The sequence below is a fragment of the Dryas octopetala genome, chromosome 6 (genome assembly GCF_963921425.1).
Source record: "Dryas octopetala chromosome 6, drDryOcto1.1, whole genome shotgun sequence".
NCBI classification, from domain to species: Eukaryota; Viridiplantae; Streptophyta; class Magnoliopsida; order Rosales; family Rosaceae; genus Dryas; species Dryas octopetala.
The window spans coordinates 1,048,223-1,073,037 of record NC_141371.1 but is presented as its reverse complement, the minus strand read 5'-3'; the positions used below and the strand labels follow the sequence as shown (position 1 = coordinate 1,073,037).

The following is a 24,815-nucleotide window of genomic DNA, read 5'->3' as shown; positions in this document are numbered from 1 at the left end:
CAAAACACCCTATGTCGTCAACTCTGTCAATTTTTTCGTTAAAAAAGCTGACGTGGCACCTATATGGCATGAGTGAGACCTTTTTTTAGTTAGGTAAGATCCATGTGGACAAAAAAACTAATAAAAAATCATTTTTAAACTAAAAAAATAATAAGATTCATGTCAATTTTTTTTGTCCACATGGATCTTACATAACTAGAAAAGGGTCCTACCCATGCTATATAGGTGCCACGTCAGCTTTTTTAACGAAAAAATTGACAGAGTTGATGGCATAGGGTGTTTTGCAACAACTGTGTGAAGTTCAGGTGGCAAACTGAGAGGATTTAAGTTTCAGTGGGCAAAGTGAAAAAAAGTGTATCTTATAAGGGGTAATTGTATGAATAAGCCAAAAAAAAAAAGATAACAAAAGGAGATTCTCCTTGCCGCACATGAAAAGAAAAAAAAAAAAACATAAAAAGTTTCTTTTTGCTTTTTATATTATATTGGAAGAATAAGAAATTGATTGCAGTTGCAATTAATTATTAACTGCCACTGTTTAGTAGTGTGAATCAGACCATTAACTATTTAAATTGTAAACAAATTTTATTAGTTACAGTAACAATCATTGTTAGTGTGAGATATTAACTCTTTAAATTATAAAAATACTTTATTAATTATTACTATTTGACAATAGCAATTATTGTTACAGTGATAATTTACTTATTTAAAAAAAAAAATATATAACATGAACTTATTTGTACAAAATATGAATTTTATTTATATAAAGTGGACTTATTTATCATTCTAACTTTTTAGGTGACTAAAATATACTTTGTAGTAATTTACTTAAAAAAAGGGTATGTTTTTCTTTATTCCAAAACTCCAAATGAGTAAATAAAAATTGGTGGCTTGTTTTTTTTGTTTTTTGTTTTAATGGAAAATCGGTGGCTTGTTTGAGAGTGTTTTTGTGGAATGCATTTTTACTTAATAGCGCTTATATTTGAAGCACATAAATTTAAAAAAAAAAAATCAAAGTGCTTATTGTAAATCAATAAATGTACTTGGAACTTGGAAGTCTAAAGAAACACATATTAAGTGCTTCTATAACTCAAAAATGCATTTTGCCTAACGCAAACAAAAGTGTTTTTGACTATTTGAAATCTTTTTTAATCATTCCAAAAATATTGCCAAACAAGCTCCAGTCTAGTGTTCAAATGCCCAGTGCAAAACTTTGAATGCTCGTTTGTAACTCATTTGAAACTGTTTGCTATATGTTAATTGCAATTCATAATTACATAAAAAAATAGTCACTTAATTTGCTTTTACATGTTACTTTTAAAATATTATTACACAACTATAATGAAAACAAGTCTAAAGAATTTAAAATCTTTAAAAAAAAAAAATGTGATTTGTCAATTATAACAACATATGTTCATAACTATTAATAGTTACGAAATATGAACGCCTACCAAGAGCATTTGAACGCTTATTAAAATTCGTCAATGTTATTTTATAACTTAGATTCTTGGAGCATGTTGTATTAATTGTAAAAAGTAAGTATGAACATTTATAAAAAAATTGTCAGTATTATTTTAATATGTGGAGTATGTTGTGCATGTTAATCGTAAAATATGAATTTATTTAACATTGTAAAGTATGCATTGCTGTTCTATTTGAATAAAGAAAGTATGCATTGCTGTTCATTGTTATATCGGAAAAATGAATTAGAAAAAGAGGACAAATCCGGTATTGAGTTACAAATAAGTTGACATTAAATTCATCTCATAAAAATAGTTACATTCGGCTGAAAGGTTAAAGCCTTTCGATCTCTCAATAACCAATGTAGAGGTGAAAAAAACAAAATTAAATATGAAAAAAATTGATCACACCGTCACCCTCTATTCCTCTAATTCTACGCACCAGTCTCCCGTCCAAGCCACCCCAGTGTTCAACTCCAACGTACCCACAATGCTAATCATCATCACTAACCATCGTTTATTTTTTTATCAGATCTTTGCTAAGCATCTCTTTTTTTCTTTGATAAAAAAAAAAAAACTAATCTTTGCTAACCATATTATTTTTTATTTTTTGGATAAAATCTTCCCTAATTTTTTTGGTTTTTGATCAAATCTTGGCTAATCACATGATTCACATCTTAACCTTAATTTTAATACAAGTTACGTATCAAACATACAAACCCAACCTATTTCCCATCATACCCTTGCCAAAGATGTGATGAACAACGTTGTAAAATTCACGTCAAATTCTACCGTTCGATTTGGTCACCCCCCACAAAAAAAAAACAAAAAAGGTGTCGTCGTTTTATTGGCTATCGCAAGTATGAGTCATCTTCGAATGTGAGTTCAGATGGAGTTAGATGGACCTTGCCGCCCTTCTTCTTAGCCTTCCCCCCGCCACCACAAGATATAGAAATCTCGCAACCCAATGCGAAGCACGAGAACAACCCTTTTCCGGAGCTCTGGCTCCGCCTTGTCCTCCGCCGTTGGTGGCCGCCGGTAGACGGGACTACTTTCTGAGTTTGGCTCTTGCAGTCGTACACCGCCGGCAGCTCCGTCCGCCACCTTGCAATCTTGGTCTTCAGCCCTTCCACACTGTCCTGGTCCGCCCATTCGTCCAACAACGAGTTGGACGCTCCACCCTTAGCCGCGCTATGCGGCGTAGGGTAAAGTCCCTTTGCTATGGCGGCCGCCACCACAGATGGTGACGGTCCCACGTCAGAGCAAAGAGACCCATTACCATTGACATTTCCCTTAGTGCCCTTTGGTGCAGCACTAACTTCTGAACCGTTTACAATGGAGCTATTGCAGGAACCTGCGGGCTTTTTCTTGGAATCACCTGTAGCAGAAATGCAGGAGCTCGGAGCCTTTTTGGCGACGAATTTGCCATCGCAGATGGAGTTGGCAGGCATGTTCTTGGAGCCAGAATCACTGGCCGTTCGCTCGCTTTGGGAGCGTTGTAATATTTGGAGTTTGTCATCCACTTTTGAAGAAGAGTTTTGCTTTTGATTCCAAGAACCTTTCCCATTCATTAAATCCCAGTATCCAACGGCGGAGGCGCTGAGCTCGCTGTAGAGTGGCATGCTTCGCATGGTGCTGTCGAGGAGCCCCAACCCGATGTTGAGAATCCCCTGCGGGCGGCCCGAGGGTCGGCGCAGCTGGATCGCCATGAACCGCATCTTGGAATTGTTCTGGAGATTGCTGACGACCACCGCAGCCGTGCCGATCAGCATGTCTCGGAGCCACGCGGAGGCGTAGATCTCGATCATGATCTTGGAGGTGTCGTCCCGGAGGAACTCCTCGTCGACCCGAAACACGAACTTCTCGTTCCAGGTCGGGTTGGTGTGCCCGCTTTGGTCGACCCGAGTTGTAAGTTTACGCTTCGGGTTCACCCATGCCACGGCGAACGTGCGCATGGCCTTCGATACAGGCGTTAGGTCTTGCGCGGAGATCAGGTTGATCTCCAGGAGCTGGAAGGCCGAAGCCAGTAGTGCTCGTGAAGCTGTCATTTTGATTTATTGATTAAGTAATTAATTAATTGAAGCTCCAACTAATTAATCACAGAATTTCGCCGTACGTACGACGTATGAATCGTACGGCGGCGGCAGTCTTCACGTCACCCACTGACCAACGCTGGCTGCTGGCCGAGGGGACGATTGCGAACCAGGAGGAGATCGAGGATGTGTTATGCATGCAGTGATGAATGGTTTGCGGAGACAATGAGAGGCTTTTATTGAAGGCGTGGTGTTAGGGAAGTTCGTTACAAGTCAAGGTTTTACAACCGTGATTTTCTTAACAAACCTATAATTACAAAGCACATATATATACTTCGTGGGTTGGAAAAACAAAACGAGTATAACTAACTAAATTGATGAATTCATCTCGTCATTAATTCACATTTATATATATCATTACTATTATTGTTTCATAAACATAATCTCAATTAATAAAATGCTTCGATTTGATAAATAAAATAAAATAAAATGTTCTACTCTTATTTTGCTTTTCTCCTTAACAGTATCCAACTGCTAACTAGCTTTAATTGTCATTAATTTCGTTACAATCATTGGGATACTAATTAGTTAATTACAAATTTGCTAGCTAAATTGAGCCGTTATAACCTCACATTGTATATTTGCTAGTCAGCTAAAAGTTTAATTTTGTTCGAAGTCACAAGTTTTTCTTTTTGCTAAAAAAAAAACTTTCCTCAATTGTCTAATAATTAATTCATACGATGTGTTTGTGTACGTCTACCCTGCGGACCCTGCATCCATCTTACCACATCGTAATATTTTAAATTTTTTCATGTCTTTCTCAAATTTAAAGCATGTAAATCAGCTAATAACTAAAGGATTTTGGTTTGTAATCTGCCTTTCTTCCTTGACCTCTAATAAATTAATTATGAACTGTAATTACCTCATGATCATGTCCGGGATTTTATCCCAAATTGACGAGTTTAAACAAGTAAATGATAAATTAATTTATAAAAAACCAAAGTAAATCATTCCAAAGGTGTTATACACTTATACGGTTATACCTAATACGTACCAACTTTTTACTTTATTATTTTACTCCTCTTGTTTTCTCAGCAGTCTTCTCAGTTAATTTTATCATACGAAATGTTTGATCACCCTCCTTTTGCTTTTAGGTCTCATCTAACGAGTTGTAGTAGGCCGTCAGGTTTAAAATCGCACGCCATTAGCATATGCACGCTTTTCTGGTGAAAAAGATTCACTAGTTTCCACCAAAGTTAGATAGAGGTGGGCAAGAAAAAGAACCACATTGGCATTGCAATGTTCTCTTTAATTACCTCCATTTTTATTGCATTGTACCCATTTTTGATGTGCATTGTCTCGATCGAAACCCCAACAAAACCAAAACCCCAAATGGATTTAACCTTGAAATCGTTGATCTCTCATTCATTTCATACCCTGCCTCTCCTCCTCTGTTTTGCAGCACTGTTTTCTCTATCGTCTGTGAAACCAATCTCTGACTACAGCACCTTGGTATACAAAAAATGTGCAAATCAAACATTCACAACTCCAACTCAATCTCACATACAGCAAACCCTTTCATCTCTTTTCCAAGAACTAATTTCCCACTCCTCCCAGTCCAAGTTCTTCAAACACACCGAAGCTGATCATGACGATATGGGCATTTCCGGTCTCTTTCAATGCAGGGGGGATATAAGTAACGAAGAGTGTTACAGCTGCGTGAACGCGCTGCCCAATTTATCAAACACCTTGTGTGCAGACTCTGTAGCGGCTCGGGTTCAGCTACACGGATGCTACATGCAGTACGAGCTTGATGGGGTTAACTCAGACTCATCAGAGTTCTCATCCAACCATAACTTGCTGCACAAGGCTTGTGGGGATCAATCAAGCTCAAATGGGGTGGTGGTTGGTGGTGGTGGTGGGTTCGAGGAGATGAGGGACGCGGCGTTTGCGGCTTTGGAAAGTGGGATTGTGAAGGGTGGCGGGTTTTACAAAACGAGGTACGAGTCGGTGGAGGTAATGGCGGAGTGTGAGGTGGGCTTGGGAGGTTGCGAATGTGGGGAGTGTGTGAGTCATGCAGTTCAATTGATTGATGAAGGAGAATGTGGTGCTGCTGTTTCGGGACAAATTTATTTGGAACAATGCTTCTTCAGCTTTATTTACCATCCACCGGAAAATCGCAGAGACGGCAGGGGTAAAAATGGGAAATCGATGGCAATTGTTGTGGGAGGGGCAGCAGCTTTGTTTTTTGGGTTCATTTTTTTCTTGTTCCTCAAGTCTCGCGCAAAGAAAGATGATGATGACTAAGTTTAATTGATTTGTTACTAAATAAATATCACCTTCATTTGTTGTTTACAATATATTACTAACTTGAATGGGAATGGAAGAAATGTAAATTCTTCAAGTAAATATTACTATAGAAAATAATTATTTCCAAAAATATTATGGTAGGCTTATTATTGCTAATAGAATTCTTATCATGTGAAATTCTTTGCTAATAACTTATAAAAAAATAAATACTTCACTAATATATAGTTGACAAAAAATATTAACTACATTTGGAGGTTTCTCAGCTTTTTTGGGTTATGGGCAAATCTTGGAAGCTGAGATTTGGCTTGTACTTGGCTTGGAATTTTAGCTGCAGGGTCTTGGAGTTGTTGAACAGAAGTTAGATTTGTTCCTTGCGCCATATAGAGAGAAGTAGAGAACCAAGCTTTGGGCCTTCATGTATTCAACTCCCCTAACCTTTTGTTGTTGGACTGTTGTATGAGGACCTTTTGAGCATGACTTGCTCTAGGCCCATGCCAATGTAGCACTTGTTGTGTTTTGAGCTTTCTGACCCACCAATTTAACTAAAACAAATGTAAACTATTTTGCAAGGGTATTTTAGTACTTAATTAATTTTAAGTCATATTCATGAAGGTTGGTATATATTGCAACAAAAAATTTAACAGTTTTGAAAATAAAGCCAATACTTGAAAGAAAACTTTAATTAAAATTAAACTATTTGAATTAGGTTCATGATATCGTGCAACGTTATGGATATTAGATAAAAAAAATGTTTATTTTGTATGAATAAAAAGTAAAGTATGTTAAATAAGAGTAAATAGGATAAAATGATCATACTATCTAAATAATACTAGTATTAGGCTATAAATAAAAATAAAATAATACTATAGTCTATAGATTAGGTTAATAGCAAAATTGCGTGACCAAAATAAGTAAAAAACCCGAGTTAGTGGGTAGGGTAGCCCACCCGGCCTATTGAGTATTGAACTCAGTGCGTAATTCAATTCAAACAATTTATTCTGCAAAAAAAAGAAAAGAGGGAGAGGGAAATACCAAGAGGCGCAAGGAAAAGAGCAAACACAAGGAAGAGCTCTACATTTTTCCCACCACTCGCAGTCACGCGCCGACGCTCTTCCGGTAAGCCCCGCCTCACTTTCCCTTCCTCTTCTCCACTTCTTATTGTTCTTATTCTCTGCCGAGTGCTGCGCGAAAACGGCGCCGTATTACTGGAAAATACCTAGTATTTCTGTTGCTCGATGCCTGCGAATCGACGCGAAATTTTGAGTCCTTGCTTATTCGATGAAATAGCAACTTTGTTTTTGTTTGATCGGATAAAAAAAATATAGGTCTGAATGTTACTTTGAATGCGTGCTTAATCTGTTTAACGAAAATCATTTTGAAAATTTTGAATTCTAACTTGTGCGTGGAAGCCTTGCTTAAGTAAGAGTTTGGATTCTAACTTAGCCATTGATCACAGAGAGTAACAGGGTTTAAGAAAATCGTTATGGATGAAATTTTCATATAAACTTTTCAATCAATTTTACTTAACTGTTGGAGAGTTCGAGTGTAAATTGCACCATTTCTCCGAATTCAAGTATTTAAACTGATTACGGTGGTTTTGTCATCCCTAGTTTTGCATTTCGGATAGTAATTTGGCGTTCGTTATTATTGACTAAAATGTGTGTTTATTGTTTTAGCCTTTTTAGGTATTTGTTTTGAGGCTTACTATTAAGTTTTATGTGTATTTGACCTGTCTGATAGATAATGGAAGAAAACCACGAGCAAGTGGAAGATATTGAGAGTGCTTCTGGTGATAGTGATTCAGATTCGTTTATAGATGACTCGGAAATTGATGAAGCATTGACAACTGGACAAGATGACGGATTGCATCTTGAGGCATGTTCTCACTCATGATAGTTCTAATTTTTTCTTTATTATCTTGCTTTTTTTTTTTTTAAAGAATAAATATAATGATTTTTTCATTTTTGTTATGCAGGAACCTTTATCTGATAAAGAAATTGAGGAAATAATTGCTGAATTTTTGGAAGTTGAGAGTAAGGTATCAAGCTCTTTGTTTTTTTTTTTTTTTTTTCCTGACATTCCGTTTATGTATACACACAGATATATAACTATATGTATTTATGTTTTATGCACCTGCTATGCATAATTTATTGGGTTCTTGATGCCCAATTTAGGCTGCAGAAGCTCAAGAAGCACTTGAAAAGGAGTCTCTTGCCAAAGTGGAGAGTGAAGTTAGAGAGGAGTTGGCACAAACTCTACATGGAGATGATGTTAGTTTCTTCCTTCAAATTCCTCCTTGTGGATTACATTGTATTTTACCAATCACTTATGTATTTTTACTTGTCTATAGTTGGAAACGGCTATTGCAGATGAAATGGCTACTTTGATAGAAGAGTGGCAAGCGGAGCTTGATGAGCTTGAGACTGAGAGTGCTAATTTGTTGGTCTGCTTCTTTCTTCAATTCTGAGTAAATCTTTGGTTCTTATTACATTTTTAGAGCTTGCATGTATTTTGTTGTGATAAATTTCTGCTGGATATATAAATCAGGGGAGAAAGAATGATTTGCCTCTGCTTGTAACTTTATAATACAAGCTGGGCATAGTTTTGGTCGGTCTTCCCTGTAACTCCACAAGATAAACAAACCCATGATGCCACCCTCCACCCACTGTTTACCTTTATAAAAATTAGTGAGCGCACTGTTGAAAACAATATAGATTGTGCCTTTTGAATTCGTTGAAGGTGTTGAAGGCAGTTTACTCATGCTATCTGTTTTTTTATTTTTTACTTTTAATTTCAAATATTATAAAGAAGTGTAACTGATTTTTGGTTTCTTCTCCCTTTCATTTATATGCTTCTCCAAATAGGAACAACTTGATGGGGCCGGCATTGAGCTACCAAGCCTTTATAAGTGGATTGAAAGTCAGGCTCCTAATGGTTGCTGCACTGAAGCTTGGAAAAGTCGGATACACTGGGTAGGATCTCAGGTGACTGGAGAATTTACTGAGTCAAGGGCTGATGCTGAGAAGTATCTCCAAACCCACAGACCTGTAAGAAGGTACAGTTCTGCCCTTATAGCATTGTTGATTCTGCAAGGTGTTGATTGTACAATAATCTGCATTTGTGGACTTAGGCGACATGGTAAACTATTGGAGGACGGTGCTAGTGGATTTCTGCAGAAAAAACTAGCCATAGATGGAAGCAAGGATGCTGTGACAACCGAGGTTGATTGGTGTTCTCTCAACAAATTATTTGCTGATGGTGCAACTGAGGATGGTGCTTCATTTGGCAGTAAGCACTGGGCTTCTGTATACCTGGCCAGTACGCCACAGCAAGCTGCTGAGATGGGACTCAAATTCCCTGGTGTCAATGAGGTGCCTAACCTTTTTTTATTTTTTCCTTGAGTTTGGTGGTTTTTTAAAATAATGTTCTTTTTATTTCTTTCAGAAACTATCCCCTGCAACTCATGCTCTATTTTAGCTCAGTTAATTCTTACAATGAGTTTTTACGAATACTTCTTCCAGGTGGAGGAGATCGATGACATTGATGGCAATTCTAGTGATCCATTTGTTGCAGTTGCTATTGCAAATGAAAGAGAACTGGATCTCTCTGAAGAACAAAAGAAAAATTATAGGAAGGTATGCATGTGCTGCCCCATGATTGATGTTGTTACTGTTAACATCAACCTTGTTATTCAAAGATAAATTTGTGTGTATATATGAATTTGGCTACATTTACTCATGTTGTGTCCTACACCAAGAATTTGTCATGATTTTTGTTTGCACATTCACATGTTAAGGGCTGTCAACATGGGAAATCATATTAGTTGCGAGATTCTCGAAACTTTTGTACTGTTGTCTGGGGTTGTAGACATTCTTTTTTAAAGAAATCCATCTATAAACCCTGGCGTAGGTGTTTCAGTGTCAGTGTATTTTTGCAATATTTGCATGAGGATTAGGTGGTCTTACCTTTTTGACCTACATTATAGTTATGGGGTTTTTTGGTTGAATGTCTTTTTTTCTTATTATCTCTTTGGATCTTTGATGGCTGTCTTATTGTTGCTTACAAACTGTATTGACATTTCCAGTATCAGGCATATGTCGATATATTTTATTTCTCTTTTTCAGCAGTAGATAAATAATCCTTTGCTTCTATCAGACTTAACATATAAATACATTTTCTCTCTTATCAATCACAAATATTCTTGATAATGCCTGTTTGAGTTGTACTTAAGTTCATCATGTTTATATACTTGTCCATTGAAAGGTGAAAGAAGAAGATGATGCAAAAGTTGATCGTAAGCTTCAAATCCATTTGAAATGGAGGAGAAATCAAAACAGATGTAAACAGGTATATTGTGCTTCCATTTTCCCTGTTTATCCCTTCTTGAATTCGTAGTTGCAGTTTAGATAACTTTTTAAAGTACCATTCATATTACTAATGTAGAGTTTTAGACAAAATTATGGTGCTCAGTGCTGCATTGATTTAGTTGGTTATCCACTTATCCTTGCTAGAGTCTAACAGTCATTGATTTGCTTCTGACTATTTTATTTTCTCAACTAACAATTTGGCAATTCTATTTAGAGACATTCTACGGTTTTTCATTTAGAGAATTTTTCTTTTGATGTTTGAATTTGTAATTGTTAATTTGACTAATAAGATATAATTTGTTTGCCTTATGGACTGCTCAATATTTAGTGTTTTTCTAATAAATTGTGTTTCTTATTATAAAAAAAGAAGATAGAATTGACTGTCTTATGATACTACTGACTGTCATATTATTATAGTAAGTTTTCTTTTAAACAAACAAAGGGATCAAAAAGAAAAGTCTTCTTGATGATTTTGGACATGAATGTATGATATTGAATCATTGATAGATGATGTTGGAGTGATGGAATGGTAATGTAGCACCAAATTTAATCGGGGCTTTTTTGTACAAGACATGGATCTGTCCTGCATTTAGGCATGCATTTAACATTCATTTCCTGTCATCGATTCAGGATGTTAGCTGGAAAGAAGCTTTTTCCCAGTTGATTGGGACATGGATATGTTCTGCATTTAGGCATTCATTTAACATTCATTCATATACATTTTTTCCTGTTACTGGATCAGGATGTTAGTCGGAAAGAAGTTTTCTCAGTTGATGGGGTGATAGAAAGCAACATGGGCCAGTCTCTGTCTTTGCTTGATGAAGATGGTGAAAATTTTCCGAATGATGATAATAATATTGACAAAGAAAGCATAAAGAGTAACAGTGCTTCTCCAATGCTTGATTCCGCTGAAGCCAGAGGGTCCAAGCGTCAGAATGAGAGTGAGGAGCTAAACACTGATAATAAGAGGAGTCGAACTGTTATAATAGGTAGTGATGATGAAGCTCCAATGAAAGATAATTCAGACTGCAATGTGATAAAATCCGAGGACCAGTCCTATGTGAATGAGAATATCTGCATATCTGCTGTTGATGGTCTTCCTTCACAGAGTCTGAATGAGAAGCTCTACTGCACTGCTTGTAATAAACCTGCTGTTGAAGTGTGCTCACATCCACTTCTGAAAGTGATTATTTGTGGAGATTGCAGATGCTTATTGGAAGAAAAGATGCATGTGAAGGTATGTCCATTAGTAACTTTTATGCTTTCTCTAAAATCTGTTTGAACTATAAATCAATATATTTTTGACTCCATTTAGAACTTTTTGATGATAATGAAGGTGATAGAATGAACTAAACCTAATTAGTGTTTTTTTATTCTTTTGGACCCTGTGCCTGATTACTGATTACTGGCAGCTGATATTATAGTTTCCAATGAATACATAGCTAATAGCTTCAATTAGAAAGCTCCATCTCTCTCTATCTATCTGTGTGAGTGTGTGTTTGGTGGAAGGAGCTATGTGCTCAGCATTTATAGAATTTTTATAATGTAATTTCTAGTTGTTGTCGTGTTCATCCAGAAAGCAATAAGAAGGTTTTTAAATGACTACAAACTATAACCTATGATAATGTATGATGTCCGACTTCATGGCTATTCATGATAGGAGGCTTACATAAGAGTTTTGACTTGCTGATAAATTTTAGCTCTTATATTGCAACCGAAAAAGAGAACCGGAAAGCTAAGATCTTATTAAGGCATCATGTTACATAATTTTTCTTCATCCTTTAATGCTAAATTCTTTTGTTTAATTAGTTAGTTTATTTTTGAATAAGTAAATGCTAGATCTTTTATTGACCTAAGAAGGTGTGCAGGATCATGATTGTTCTGAGTGTTATTGTGGGTGGTGTGGGCAAAACAATGACTTAGTAAGTTGTAAATCTTGCAAGACATTATTTTGTGCGACTTGCATAAAAAGGAATATTGGAGAGGAATGCTTATCGGAGGCCCAGACGTGTGGCTGGCAATGTTGTTCCTGTTGCCCAAGTCTCCTAGAGACATTGACGTTACAATTTGAGAAAGCAATGGATTCTGGAGATTTGTTAGTTTCTAGCTCTGATAGTGATTCAGATAATTCAGATGCAGACGTGGATGTTGCTATCAGGTACAATGATATTTAGTATGCTTTTTTTTTTGAAGAAATGATTTTTATACTGATTTCAGAGATGTGAATGAAACCTCAAGTAAGGATGTCAATCCATTGCTGAGGCATGTAACTAATGAATTGACGTAATTTTAGGACCTATTAAATTGTAAATGTAAAAATGTGCCATCTTTTGGTACTTTATAGTTTATGTTTGTTGCGGTGAGCTTTCCTTCTTGAGCATTAGATTTTATTGTTTTACTTAAGTTATTGTGTTTCTGAACATATGTTGTCTTTGTGCCAGTTCTAAGAGGAAGAAAAAGAAGAAAATTCGAAGGATCATTGATGATGCTGAATTAGGAGAAGAGACCAAAAGAAAAATTGCAATAGAAAAGGTACTACCTTTTTCTCTATTTCATCATCTAAAACAGGCCTTTTGGTACCAAGCAATCTTGTCATGAACCCATTCTTCCATAGGAACGTCAAGAACGTTTGAAGTCTTTGCAAGTACAGTTTTCTGCGAAATCTAAGATGAAGTGCTCTGCAAGCTGTAATGGGAATTTATCTGAAGGTGTTAGTGCTGAAGTGCTGGGTGATGCGTCAGCTGGTTATATAGTTAATGTTGTGAGAGAGAAAGGTGAAGGAGCTGTCAGAATTCCTCCAAGCATCTCAGCAAAATTGAAGGCTCATCAGGTTTTTCTCTATTTTATGGGTTTTCTTTTACGAATTCCACCATCGTTGTCATTGCAGCCACCACTATTACCACCACCACCCACCATTACACCAGAATTGCCCATACTATCGCCACCATACCACAACCATCATCCCTGCTGCCACCAACCACCATTTTCACTCATTTACATTTTTGATGCATAAAAAAAGTAGATACTATTAATTCTGTATGTAAATCCCATTATGCTTAATAGGTTAGCTAAACAAGAAACTAGGACTTAAATCTCATCTTTTTAAGCTCCATTTTCAATCTCCCTCATCCAAACGCATCATAAAGGGATAGGGGAGTTTCATGCCTTGCTTTTTCTCTTGAACTTCTTTATTGCCTTGTCCTGTTAGACTTTCAACTATTGCTTTATGTATCTAAACTTAATTGTAGCTTCTTGATTGCGATTTCTGGTAAGATTTTTCTGTTATTGCTTTATGTATCATTAAGTATCTATGATTCAGTTTTTATCTGTCATATCTTTTTTTTTCCTCTCAATTTGTACCATGAATTAAAGATCTGAGTTGTTATCGCAGATTACGGGGGTAAGATTTATGTGGGAGAATATCATACAGTCGGTCAGAAAAGTGAGGTCTGGGGATAAAGGTCTTGGTTGCATTCTAGCTCACATGATGGGCCTTGGTAAAACTTTTCAGGTATTATTCTCTGTCTATTAGAAACTCTTCCCAAGAGATGTGAGTGTTTGTTTACATGCGCTACTTTCTATTTGAAATAGCTGTTGGTACATTTAGCACTGACCCTGCAGCCTAGTGGCATAGCCATCTTGCAAAATGCAAGGAGGTGTCTCATTTGCTTTTGCAGGTCATAGCCTTTTAATGGGTTGATGGATATACTCTGCATAATTATCAAATTGCTTTTGCAGGTCATAACCTTTCTGTACACTGCAATGAGAAGTATTGATTTGGGATTAAAAACTGCACTTATTGTCACTCCTGTGAATGTGCTGCATAATTGGCGGCAAGAGTTCATGAAGTGGACACCTTCAGAAGTAAAGCCTCTTCGTGTCTTCATGCTAGAAGATGTGTCAAGGTTCAGTTTAATATTTCTATATTGCTTTTTTTGTTTTTTTGTTTTTCCATATAGAAACAAGGACTTTATTGATAAAAGTGAAAAGTTACCAAAAATTCTCCTACCCATGGACAAGAGGTCCACAAACTAGGCCAAGCTAAACAAACTTAGCATATTACATCCAGGAAACAAACTACAAACTTCTTTCTAACTACAAATACCCAAAACGAAGATCAACTTGAAGCTGCCCCTCAATCCATATGAAAATATATAAAGGAATCTCTCTAAAAACAGCAGAAACTGATTCCCCAAATACCTCACTTTATCCCCATAAAAATGTCACCTCATCCCCTAGACTTTCTTCAAAAGTTATAGTGTTCCTCTCTAACCCACCCACCCAAAATAAAGCCAACACACGACAATTCCATAAAGTTTTTGCCATCTATTTTCCCCCAAAAGCACAATGCTTCTCAAATAATAAAGACACACAAGAGGTTGAATCACCCAACTCAGTCTTTCCTCCTCAAAAAGGTTTTACCACAATCCAAGGGCAATTGGGCAATGGAGAAATAAGTTATTAATGTTTTTCTCTCCTGTCTTGCCTGCTTAAAACAATCGACAAATTGCTGTGTTCTCTTTCTTATTTCTATGTTATGTCTTTTTCGGGTTAGATGAAATCATCTTAATTAACTTTATATTCAGAAAAGAAATAACAATTCCATTTTACTTTTTCATTAATTAAAGTCTATTAGGTATTTTTCTTGTTGCTGACATGATTCCTCTTTGTTTTCCAGGGAGAGAAGAGCAGAGTTGCTTGCAAAGTGGAGAGCCAAGGGTGGCGTTTTCTTGATTGGCTACTCCGCTTTTAGAAACTTATCCCTGGGAAAGCATGTGAAGGATCGGAATATGGCTAGAGAAATTTGTCACGCATTGCAGGTTGGTTGACGTTAACCTCTAAATTTGTTTTTAATACCATGTCTTCTAATTCTGTATTATCATATGGATTATTTCCTCTTCAACTGGCCAGTCTTAAACCAATCTTTTAGTTACTTTTATTCTTATTAAATTGCTATGTAACTTGTTCAGATATAAGTAAAGAAATAACTTCTCTTCCGATTCAATGCTATTCTGATCTCTTGTTTGATCTTTTTTGTTGTTGCATACAATAGAGTGTTGCATTGTGCCTAGGGGTCAATAAATAACTCAGGTCCTAAGGTTTTATTTCCTGTCTTTTCTGTTCTACCTTTTCAGTGCACCTCTGTACCTAGGTACTTTCTTTATATCTTAAGTCAAGCATGAGTGAGGATGTTCCCTTAAATATAAGTCTTTGGAGAGATGTTTGTGATTTCAGTTATGACATAAACAAACTAGAGATTGCATGTTTTGTAACTGGATGATTTTAGTTTTTCTGTTGAATTATCTGCATCACTGGATGATCAATTGCTTCTGACATTCTCCAAGTAATATGCTCAATCATGGCACTATATAATTTAGTAGCAGCTTGTTCACTTCCCATATTTAGTTTTCATGTTCTGAAAACATAGTATGCATTTTTTATCTGAATTTTATGCTTTTTATAAGAGCTTGTGCGTTATACTAATCCAAACAATCTTGTTTCTTATTGTTACATTTCCAACTGTCAGGATGGACCTGATATACTTGTTTGTGATGAGGCCCATATTATTAAGAATACCAGGGCTGATGTAACCCAAGCCTTGAAACAAGTGAAATGCCAAAGAAGGATAGCATTAACTGGATCACCTCTTCAGAACAATCTCATGGAATATTATTGTGTGAGTTCACTTGACAACTATTCATTTTGCTATTTGTTATTACATTGTCTACTGTCTTGATTCCTTTGAAATTTTAATTGATTACAGATGGTTGATTTTGTAAGGGAAGGTTTTCTTGGAAGCAGCCATGAGTTTAGGAATCGGCAAGACTTGCTCACTCATATAAAGCCTGTTTGCTCTCTAAGTGTTTTTTAGTTATTGTCGTGTATGATTTATCTTGATCCTGCCTCCCCTTACATGCAGATTCCAGAATCCCATAGAGAATGGTCAACATACTAATTCAACTGCAGATGATGTGAAAATCATGAATCAAAGGTCTCATATTCTTTATGAACAGCTAAAAGGATTTGTTCAGAGAATGGACATGAGTGTGGTAAAGAAGGACTTACCACCTAAAACTGTCTTTGTAATAGCTGTGAAGCTTTCTCCCTTACAGAGGAAATTATACAAGAGATTCCTTGATGTGCATGGATTCACTAATGACAAGGCTTATAATGAAAAGATAAGGAAGAGAAGTTTTTTTGCTGGCTACCAGGCCTTAGCTCAGGTATATTTTCGCACATTTATTAAGTTCCCTAAGTTCCATGATTTACACATAATGACATGCACACGCTCACTCACACACACACACACTCAGACGCACACATGCATGTATGGGGAAGCATCCACTCCTCTGCATGTAGAAAGACTCAATCACCGTTCTCAAAGTAGGGTTCCAAAATGAAAATAATATTGTCCAAGTGATTAGTTAACCTTTACTTTATTGACTTTGTATGTGATGATAATCAATCATCCAGAGAGATTTGAAAAGTTACTTCTGCAAAGTGAGTGTTTCTGTTGGAAACTTTTCTAATATCCTGTTCTTTTGCATGACAATTTCTGTGTTATGTCATAATTTCCATACTTATCATGAAATAGGACAAAAATGGCATGGTTGGTTGGAAAAAAAGTAAGAGGTGTTTGAATTTCCCAAGCAATAGTTATGGCGCTATTGGATAGCGTTAAAAATGCTTCATAGTTGTCGACTTGATTGTCACGCTCTTAAATCTAGTAAAATTTGCTTGGATAAGGTGAAGGCAATTTCTATGGAATGTTCTTGATGCATGACAGGAGCCCTATATTATAATATCTTTTAAGTTATCATGCTTCTTTCTTCATGTAAAGTATTGTAATGAAAAATGGTTTTTTTGTCTGTAGTAGATATGGAACCATCCGGGGATCTTGCAACTGAGAAAAGATGACAAAGACTATGTGAGACGTGAAGATGCTGTTGAGAGTTTTCTTGCAGATGACAGCTCTAGTGATGAAAACATTGACTCTAATTTGGTTTCCGAAGGTACAAATTTTTTTCTCTCTGGTTTTTGCAAGACTTGCATGGATGTTCGTGGTACTGTTTTGATAGTAATGGATATACCATGCCAAATATTTCTGCAAATAGCAGTTATCAGTTGAGACTCAGAATTGTTTGTATGTTGTGGAGGCATGTTAAGAAGTATGACCTTTTTTTTTTTCCTCTTTATGTGGTTTGAATGTGTGTATATATTTATGCATTTGACTATAATTCTCTAAAAGTATCTAATAATGGTACATATCTTGCTTTACAGATAAGCAGAGGAATATGAACGAAATTTTGCCAGGAAAAAAAGATGATGGCTTTTTTCAAAAGGTATAGTTTTGGACAAAATATACTGTTGGATTATTAGTCTCTTTGCTCTTATTACTATTTGATTTTCCTTCTATTTGACTCTATTTGAGATGTGCTATTTAAGCGTAATGATCTGCGTTTATCGTTTTTCAGGATTGGTGGAATGATCTTCTTCATGAAAATAATTATAGAGAGCTGGATTATAGTGGCAAAATGGTATTGCTGGTTGACATTCTAGCCATGAGTGCTGATGCGGGTGATAAGGTATTGGTATTTAGCCAGAGTATACCAACCCTTGACCTGATAGAACTTTACCTTTCAAGACTACCTCGGCATGGGAAGAGATGGAAATTTTGGAAGAAAGGAAAAGATTGGTATAGGTTGGTACAAATCACTGAAAACAGTTTACAGTTAACGTAGATCTTAGTTCTTTTTGTCAGCTTCTTGAGTTTGTAATTCCTGTATTCATCCATTGGATCTCCTAGTTTAGCAAGAGCTTGGCTTGTACTATGTTATTTGTTACCTATCTATCCAAATTCTGACTCTAATTGCTTCGGATGTAAATGTAATAGCCTTTATATAAACTTGGAATGCCCTATTTTTAACAAAGTTACATGTCTTTTTTTGCACTTCAGGCTAGATGGAAGAACAGAGAGCTCAGAAAGACAAAAGCTAGTTGAGCGCTTTAATGATCCCCTAAATAAGAGAGTGAAATGCACTCTGATTTCCACCAGAGCTGGATCTTTAGGGATAAATCTTCATGCTGCTAACCGTGTAATCATAGTTGATGGTTCTTGGAATCCGACATACGATCTTCAGGCTATATATCGTGCTTGGAGGTGGGTTGGCATTCATCCTCTTGTGGTTCCTAACTTAGTTTTTATTTAATAAATTCGTTGATATTGTGTAATTCAGGCTAAACACTGATACTTAAAAATGATGAAATTAAACCGCTCGTAAAGTGATCTGTGAGGAAAATTTTAAGGAAGTAGGAAAACAATACAAGAAGCTCTTTTCACATACTTAAAAGCAACTAACTCAAATTTGGTGCTCAAACTTGGGTTTCCTCTGATCAAAGGTGTAAATATTTACTATGACCTTTTGAGCCACATTCTCATAATCACTAGTGTCCATTTCTAAGAGGCCGTGCACAAATTTCTCCCAGAAACTCTTCAAGATGGCCCCCGCCCCTCAAATTCTTACATATAGCTATTTTATATAGAATATCATATCAAAGTCCTTGGTAGGCAGGGAACAACTAGCTTGATTTTTGTACTTCTACGTAGCAGGAAATCTTTCCGAACTTATGTGACAAATTGGTGAAGATATGTGCTTTTTCATTATTTCAGGTATGGCCAAACAAAGCCAGTGTTTGCTTACAGATTGATGGCACATGGAACTATGGAAGAAAAAATTTATAAGCGTCAGGTATGGGAGAACAAAATGGACATATATGGTTCTTGTATCTGAATGAAATTTTAATGAAGTAAACTTGCCAAATAGGTAACAAAGGAGGGCCTGGCTGCTAGGGTCGTTGACAGACAACAAGTTCATCGGACAATATCTAAGGAAGAGATGTTGCATCTTTTTGAATTTGGCGATGAGGAGAACCTTGAGATTGACCAAGATAATGGACATGAAAACCAAAATATGACTGGTCAAGTTGAAAACTTGCCTAAGCATAAAGTGCCTCTTTCTCACGGAAATTGCTCTTCTGACAAGCTAATGGAAAGTTTACTTGGCAAGCATTATCCAAGGTATGTTTCTATGTTCTTTCTTATTTTATTCAGCATCTGTTGGTATGAATTGGTTTCTGGATTACACTGTCCACAATTGGCAACTTCTTAGCACTTTCTATCTCTCCCTCCCTCATTCACGGATGCACTACCTCGTTTTCAGGTGGATTGCCAATTTCCACTTACATGAGACCCTTTTGCAAGAGAATGAGGAGGAAAAGCTGTCAAAGGAGGAGCAAGACATGGCTTGGGAAGTATTCCGGAGAGCATTGGAATGGGAGGAAGTGCAACGCGTTCCTCTCAATGAATCTGCAGTTGACCAAAAGCCAGCTCCATCATATGTGGCCTCACCTGCACCACAGATGAGCAGTGTTGCAGAATCTAAGGCAAAGGATAATTTTGTGCAGCGCAAATGCACTAATCTTTCGCATTTGCTGACCCTTAGAAGCCAGGGCACAAAATATGGTTGCACTACTGTGTGTGGGGAGTGTGCTCGTGAGATATGCTGGGAGGAGCTGCATCGAGATGGCAAGTTCGCAAAGTGAATGACATTGTCCTGCACTTTGTTCTTGTGGTTTGTTGTAAATGGTTCGATTGTATATTGCAGTTGCTGTAAGTTCAATGCCCATTTGAACACAATTTGAAAGTTGAAACATTCTTTTTTGTATGTATGCGTCTAAATTAGTGTCAAATATGGGGAGCACTTTCCCTTCACATATTTATGTTGTTTTGAGGGGGAAGAAAAAGTGTTACTTTTTGATAAACAAAGAAATAGGCTTGTATAATTCAAAATTACGAGAATGAAATGAGCAATGAAAATCTGAATTGACTTTTTTCTTGGCATGAATTTCTTGTGATCTACCCAAAAGAGTTGACTCTATTTTTAAGAGGATTTATTCTCCCTTTACTCCTTTAGCGGCAATCGTATTCCTTGACAGACTTTTATTATTAGCAGTTTAGCACTTTCGGTGATGGTTTACATTGTTTTGAAATTATTTGGAACCCTACTTGTCATGATTTTAATCTCCTGTAGTGGGTTCAAAATAAAATCTCATTCATTGCAGACACTACAACAGTGTTAGCAGGTTATCCTCAGAAACGTTTTTAGTGAGCCTACAGTACCTCCTACAGAATTTAATTGCCTTACCATAATTTTCTTGTATCATGCATAAACTTTACAATTAGCAGTCAAGACTTTTCAAATACAAAGCATTTGACAAATTGAATAGAGAGAGGTCAAGATTGTATGGAACTGCATAAACTTAACGATTCAGGAGCCAACTTTCCCAAACCTCACACCTCTTCTTCAGAGAGACTTTGATCTCTAACAACCTGGAAGCTGAAGAAAAGGTCAATCCTCTTATTCCATGGCCACCCACTGAAAAGCAAGGAAAGATATAGTAATATGAGAAGAGCTAGCATCTCTCATCTCCTAACCAATTATCCTTCTCTTTGGGGCCTGTTGGTCCTTCCTCACCATACAGTTGAGTAGGAAACAAATCAACTAGGTTTTCCACGGAGAATCGAACAAAGAATGGAAGACGATCAATTAACTTTTCTAGTTCAGATCGTGAATCATACACAATGGTTGGACCCCAGTTTCTCATATACTGCAACCAACATGGTTCTGTAATAACACCATCACCAAGGTACTCAGCTGCAACAATCTGATACTTGGTGCTTGAGTCAATATAAATCTTGCTCCGAGCACAATCATTCCTTACTCCTATGTCAAACTTCGACGATCCCTGCAGGTAAGTCCCTGGATGAGGGTAGCTACTATGACCATGTTTTGAAGAATAAACAATTGGCCTATTCCCTTCAATGAACTCCAAGTCAAAAGGATCCACCCATTTACCACCACTGTGTTCTGAGAAATACACTTGCCAGAGTTCTCCAGTGTAGTTGCTCACTCGCAGAGTGAAGTGTTCCCAGTCACTGACATGTTGCCCTATCTTGTTCATTGCAATATTTACTAAACCAATTTTAATGGCAGCTGGTCCATTGAAGGGACAGAATACCCACATAGCAATATCAGTAAAAGTTCCTCCTAATGCTGGTTTTACATGAACATATAGCTCTGCACTCTCAATGTTTCCACTCTTGAGATGATTTCTAGCATCATCATCATCTGGCAAATCTATCCAGAATGCAGCATCATTTTCCCCTCCACAAGGCAAATTGGAGCCTCTATAATTAATAGGTTCACCATTCTCAGAGTCATCTCTGTACAAAAGTGCCCCATTTTTGAAAAACCATTGTACTGATGATGGCAAATAAACCTCACTAGGATGGAAGAATACAGTAGGCCCATAGTGCTCAATGAGTGTGTGAGCTTGGTTTAGATTTGGCATTGAATGTAGGGTGGAATCATGATTCTTCAAGCATGCAACTTCTAGTTCCTGATCAAAGTAGGTACTGCAAAAGAATGTACCAACTGAAACACCTCTACACAACATACCCCGTTTGCAGGGTCTTGTATTCCACACCTGAAATTGGTCCTCAGAAATCTTTGATTCCATGGCAAGAATCCGATCACTTGCTTCACAAGTCTCTGTAAGATCTTCTCGTACACATCTAACTTCTTCAAGTTTGGGCTGCTCAGGATTGTCAGTGACCACAAAACCCATGGCCTTATAACCCACAGGTGGGTTTGGGAACCAAATATAACCACACCCATCATGAGTTGAATCTGCATTCCAGACTAATGAGTAGTTGATTGGCTTTCTTAAAGCTGGTAGCTGTAATACCGAGTCTTGGATTAAACCATCTTGCTGCTTGGTAGCAACCGTGTCACGAGCCACAAGAACATACCCTCTCAATGGCTGGTCATTGGGCTGGCAGTAGTAACCAAGGCAAAAGAAGTCATCAGGGATCCCTGCAGGTCTATAAAATGTGATACCTTTTGGTTTTCCATGCAACAGATTGCAATTCCAGATGCTCTCAAACTTGGTGATTTGGATAACTTCAATTTCTCCAAGGCATATTCTTCCAGTAGCAAAACCTTGGCCTAAGGAAATGATAGTACACATTGTTCAGGAAAATGAGCTCATAATAAGTGACAGTAGAAGGTGCAAAAGCTTCAAACTGTTTCATACGAGATTAAAGAAACATTTTGGAGCTTAGAGACTCCTCAAAAAAATTCGGCATTTTAAACTATATATTGGAAGAAAATGGTATTTCACGTTCATGGATTAGGAACCAAAAGAGCAGTTCCCTCTAAGAGAAAAAAAAAAAAAATGAAAAAGGAAAAGGAAACAGAAACAGAAACAAAAAGAGTCTACGTAGTCACATTTATTTCTATACATCCCCTGTATGCTAGTGCTACATACAAACTAAAGTAGAAATTGATGCCATCTTTTGAACAAAAAGCTGTTGTCGAGCATCAAACCCTTTTAGAGTAGAATATTGAAACTTTCAAATTCCAAGAAAATTCAACTTTCAAGGCATTGCAGAAATCTCTAGGCTTCCAATTCCAAACATTGACCAAGTTCATGAATTTGTTGACCAAGTTTATTGGTTCACGCTAGGGGTGTGATTTGGATTGGAAAATCCGAATCTGACCGATTCCAATCCGAAAATTTCCAATTTTGGAACGTTCGAATCAAATCCAAAATCCAAAAATTCCGAACAAAATTGGATTGGAATTAGAATGTTTTTGTAAATTCCGATCCGAAAATTTCCAAAGGCATTCCAATTCGATATTTTCAAAATTATGCCGATTTATTCCGTATTTATATTAATATTATATCATTTATTTAGTTTTCTACTATATGTTTCATTAATTTGTTATTTGTTTCAAACATACATATACATATATATATTACAAAAAATTAACTAATACTATTAATATAAACATATGTATATTATAAATATATGTGTATCATAATAACATAAATGCTAACAAAAACACCTACATTTTTTTGTACGTGTAATTACTAAATATTTGAGTTTATTATATTTAAAATTTCAAACATGATATATATATCATGTGTGTGTGTATCTAGTAGTGACATTTATTTTCACCATGTTGGATGGTCCAAAGATTAATCCCCTCCTCTAAATATTAGATATGGGCTATTATACTGAAAAAAAAAAAAAAAAAAAAGTTGTGTGAAGATTTCAATTTTTTATCTGAAAATTTTGAATTTTTATCCGAAAGTTCCGAAATGTGATATTCCAAAAATTCCGAATTGGAATGAGACGTTGATATTCTGATTTTTTGGAATGGAAATTAGAATATAAGTTTTATTCCCAAATTTTTTGGATTGAAATTGGAACACCTTGTTTCTGATCTGATCCATCCGAAACACACCCCTAGTTCACGCCATTGATTATTATTTTTTTACTTTGTATGAAGATAAAAGCTATAACAAAGTCACTCATAATTTTTTAAATTATTTCTATTTTTTTATAGGAAAAAATACGTGTACCTCAAGCAGCCACCACCCATACCAAACAGGCAAACAGCCACCACCAAACAAAATTTCAAAAGTATGAGGAGGAGCAAGCAAAAAAAATAATAATGGAAAAGGCATATCCAAATGACCAAAGCATATTCTGATAATCAAGAGCTCAATAACCTTAAAAAAAAAAAAAAATTACGGAAGATGAAAGAAAATCAAGAAAAGTGCAATTTATCAGAATTCATGAAGCCATCCCTGCAAGAAAGTTTTTCCTAAACAAATTTAATTAAAAAATATTAAAGAAGTTTCATTCTTTTTAGAGAAAAAAAAAAAGCAATAAAACCCAAAAATTGCAACATATAATGATACAAATCTCTCTCCTTTTTTGAAGGAAAAAAACAAAGAAAGAAAGAAAGAAAGAATGAATCTTGATGGCTCACCTTGAGGCCACTGTGGAAGAGGTGAAGGCGGTGAGTAGGGTTGTGGCTCAGGCTGATGATAAATCTCAGAGTAGTCACTGCTCCAGCACCAGCACTCACACCCAAACATCTTAGCTATTATGCCAACTCTCACAAATTCAACAACCCACAAAAGTATGCCAAAGATTATGATCCTCAGTCTCTTAAATTCCTGTCCATAATTCCTAAACATACACTGAGCAAGACAGAGAAAGAAAGAAAGGAGAGAAAGCTCCCTCTCCCTTTACACTTGAGAGAGAGAGAAGGTTGAAAAGAGGTTGAGTGAATTTAGAGAAAGCTGGTTGAGACACAAAGGCATAGGAGGCTGTTAGATGTTTTTGGTCTGCTTTGCGTAAGTTTTATATTTGGAAGGTTGTTTTGTTTTAAGCTTGTTTTTTAATTAGTGGAAAAAAAAAAACTTATTTTTTAATTTGATTTTATTATACTTTATCTATCTGAACTTTTAATTCAATCTCATTTTATTATCTAAAAAAAAATTATCTTAATTTACCACATGAATTAAAAATTTATTATAATATATTATTTCTAGCTCATTTTATCTAAATTTTTGTTAAAAATAAAAATATTTTAGTCTTTTTAAATTAATTTTTTATTATGTCAAAATAAATAAAGTATAAAATTTTTTTTTTTCTAATAATAAGAATTTAAAAAAGACCAAAACACTCTTATTTTAAACAAAAATTTAAACAAAATTAGTCAAAAATT

General features: G+C 36.0%; 4 protein-coding genes across 4 annotated transcripts; 2 read left to right on the top strand and 2 right to left on the bottom strand.

Moving 5' to 3' along the window:
- Window positions 1-2,308: 2,308 nt before the first annotated feature.
- Window positions 2,309-3,505, bottom strand: LOC147280735 (Calcium-dependent lipid-binding (CaLB domain) family protein). Its single transcript, XM_086246376.1, has one exon. The coding sequence runs from the start codon at window positions 3,503-3,505 to the stop codon at window positions 2,309-2,311; it is 1,197 nt and encodes a 398-aa protein (XP_086102502.1).
- A 1,377-nt stretch (window positions 3,506-4,882) lies between these two features.
- Window positions 4,883-5,797, top strand: PDLP4 (plasmodesmata-located protein 4). Its single transcript, XM_086246375.1, has one exon. It carries the CDS (start codon window positions 4,883-4,885, stop codon window positions 5,795-5,797), a length of 915 nt encoding a protein of 304 aa, XP_086102501.1.
- Window positions 5,798-6,808: 1,011 nt separating this feature from the next.
- On the top strand, window positions 6,809-20,056 carry ATRX (P-loop containing nucleoside triphosphate hydrolases superfamily protein). The gene is made up of 26 exons (XM_086246697.1): window positions 6,809-6,916; window positions 7,541-7,675; window positions 7,776-7,838; window positions 7,975-8,070; window positions 8,151-8,243; window positions 8,665-8,855; window positions 8,931-9,171; window positions 9,322-9,435; window positions 10,064-10,147; window positions 10,910-11,404; window positions 12,036-12,325; window positions 12,609-12,699; window positions 12,782-12,997; window positions 13,559-13,678; window positions 13,906-14,072; window positions 14,846-14,987; window positions 15,695-15,844; window positions 15,932-15,987; window positions 16,088-16,391; window positions 17,045-17,180; window positions 17,449-17,510; window positions 17,643-17,869; window positions 18,125-18,328; window positions 18,839-18,917; window positions 18,993-19,246; window positions 19,389-20,056. The coding sequence occupies exons 2-26, from the start codon at window positions 7,544-7,546 to the stop codon at window positions 19,768-19,770; spliced, it is 4,389 nt and encodes a 1,462-aa protein (XP_086102823.1). The 5' UTR covers window positions 6,809-6,916; window positions 7,541-7,543; the 3' UTR covers window positions 19,771-20,056.
- Window positions 20,057-20,356: 300 nt separating this feature from the next.
- On the bottom strand, window positions 20,357-24,391 carry LOC147280732 (hypothetical protein At1g04090-like). The gene is made up of 2 exons (XM_086246698.1): window positions 24,072-24,391; window positions 20,357-22,235 (listed from the first exon to the last, which is right to left on the bottom strand). Exons 1-2 carry the CDS (start codon window positions 24,280-24,282, stop codon window positions 20,641-20,643), a joined length of 1,806 nt encoding a protein of 601 aa, XP_086102824.1. The 5' UTR covers window positions 24,283-24,391; the 3' UTR covers window positions 20,357-20,640.
- Between the last annotated feature and the right edge of the window lie 424 nt (window positions 24,392-24,815).

What these genes read in the sequence shown, in the direction of transcription:
- LOC147280735 (XM_086246376.1), bottom strand. Translation starts at nt 3,505, where the DNA reads ATGACAGCTTCACGAGCACTACTGGCTTCGGCCTTCCAGCTCCTGGAG.
- PDLP4 (XM_086246375.1), top strand. Translation starts at nt 4,883, where the DNA reads ATGGATTTAACCTTGAAATCGTTGATCTCTCATTCATTTCATACCCTG.
- ATRX (XM_086246697.1), top strand. Translation starts at nt 7,544, where the DNA reads ATGGAAGAAAACCACGAGCAAGTGGAAGATATTGAGAGTGCTTCTGGT. An exon ending in GAAAAATTGCAATAGAAAAG is followed by an intron (nt 12,700 to 12,781) that starts GTACTACCTTTT and finishes ATTCTTCCATAG; the next exon opens with GAACGTCAAGAACGTTTGAA. An exon ending in AGCCATGAGTTTAGGAATCG is followed by an intron (nt 15,988 to 16,087) that starts GCAAGACTTGCT and finishes CCTTACATGCAG; the next exon opens with ATTCCAGAATCCCATAGAGA.
- LOC147280732 (XM_086246698.1), bottom strand. Translation starts at nt 24,282, where the DNA reads ATGTTTAGGAATTATGGACAGGAATTTAAGAGACTGAGGATCATAATC. An exon ending in TCTTCCACAGTGGCCTCAAG is followed by an intron (nt 22,236 to 24,071) that starts GTGAGCCATCAA and finishes TCATTTCCTTAG; the next exon opens with GCCAAGGTTTTGCTACTGGA.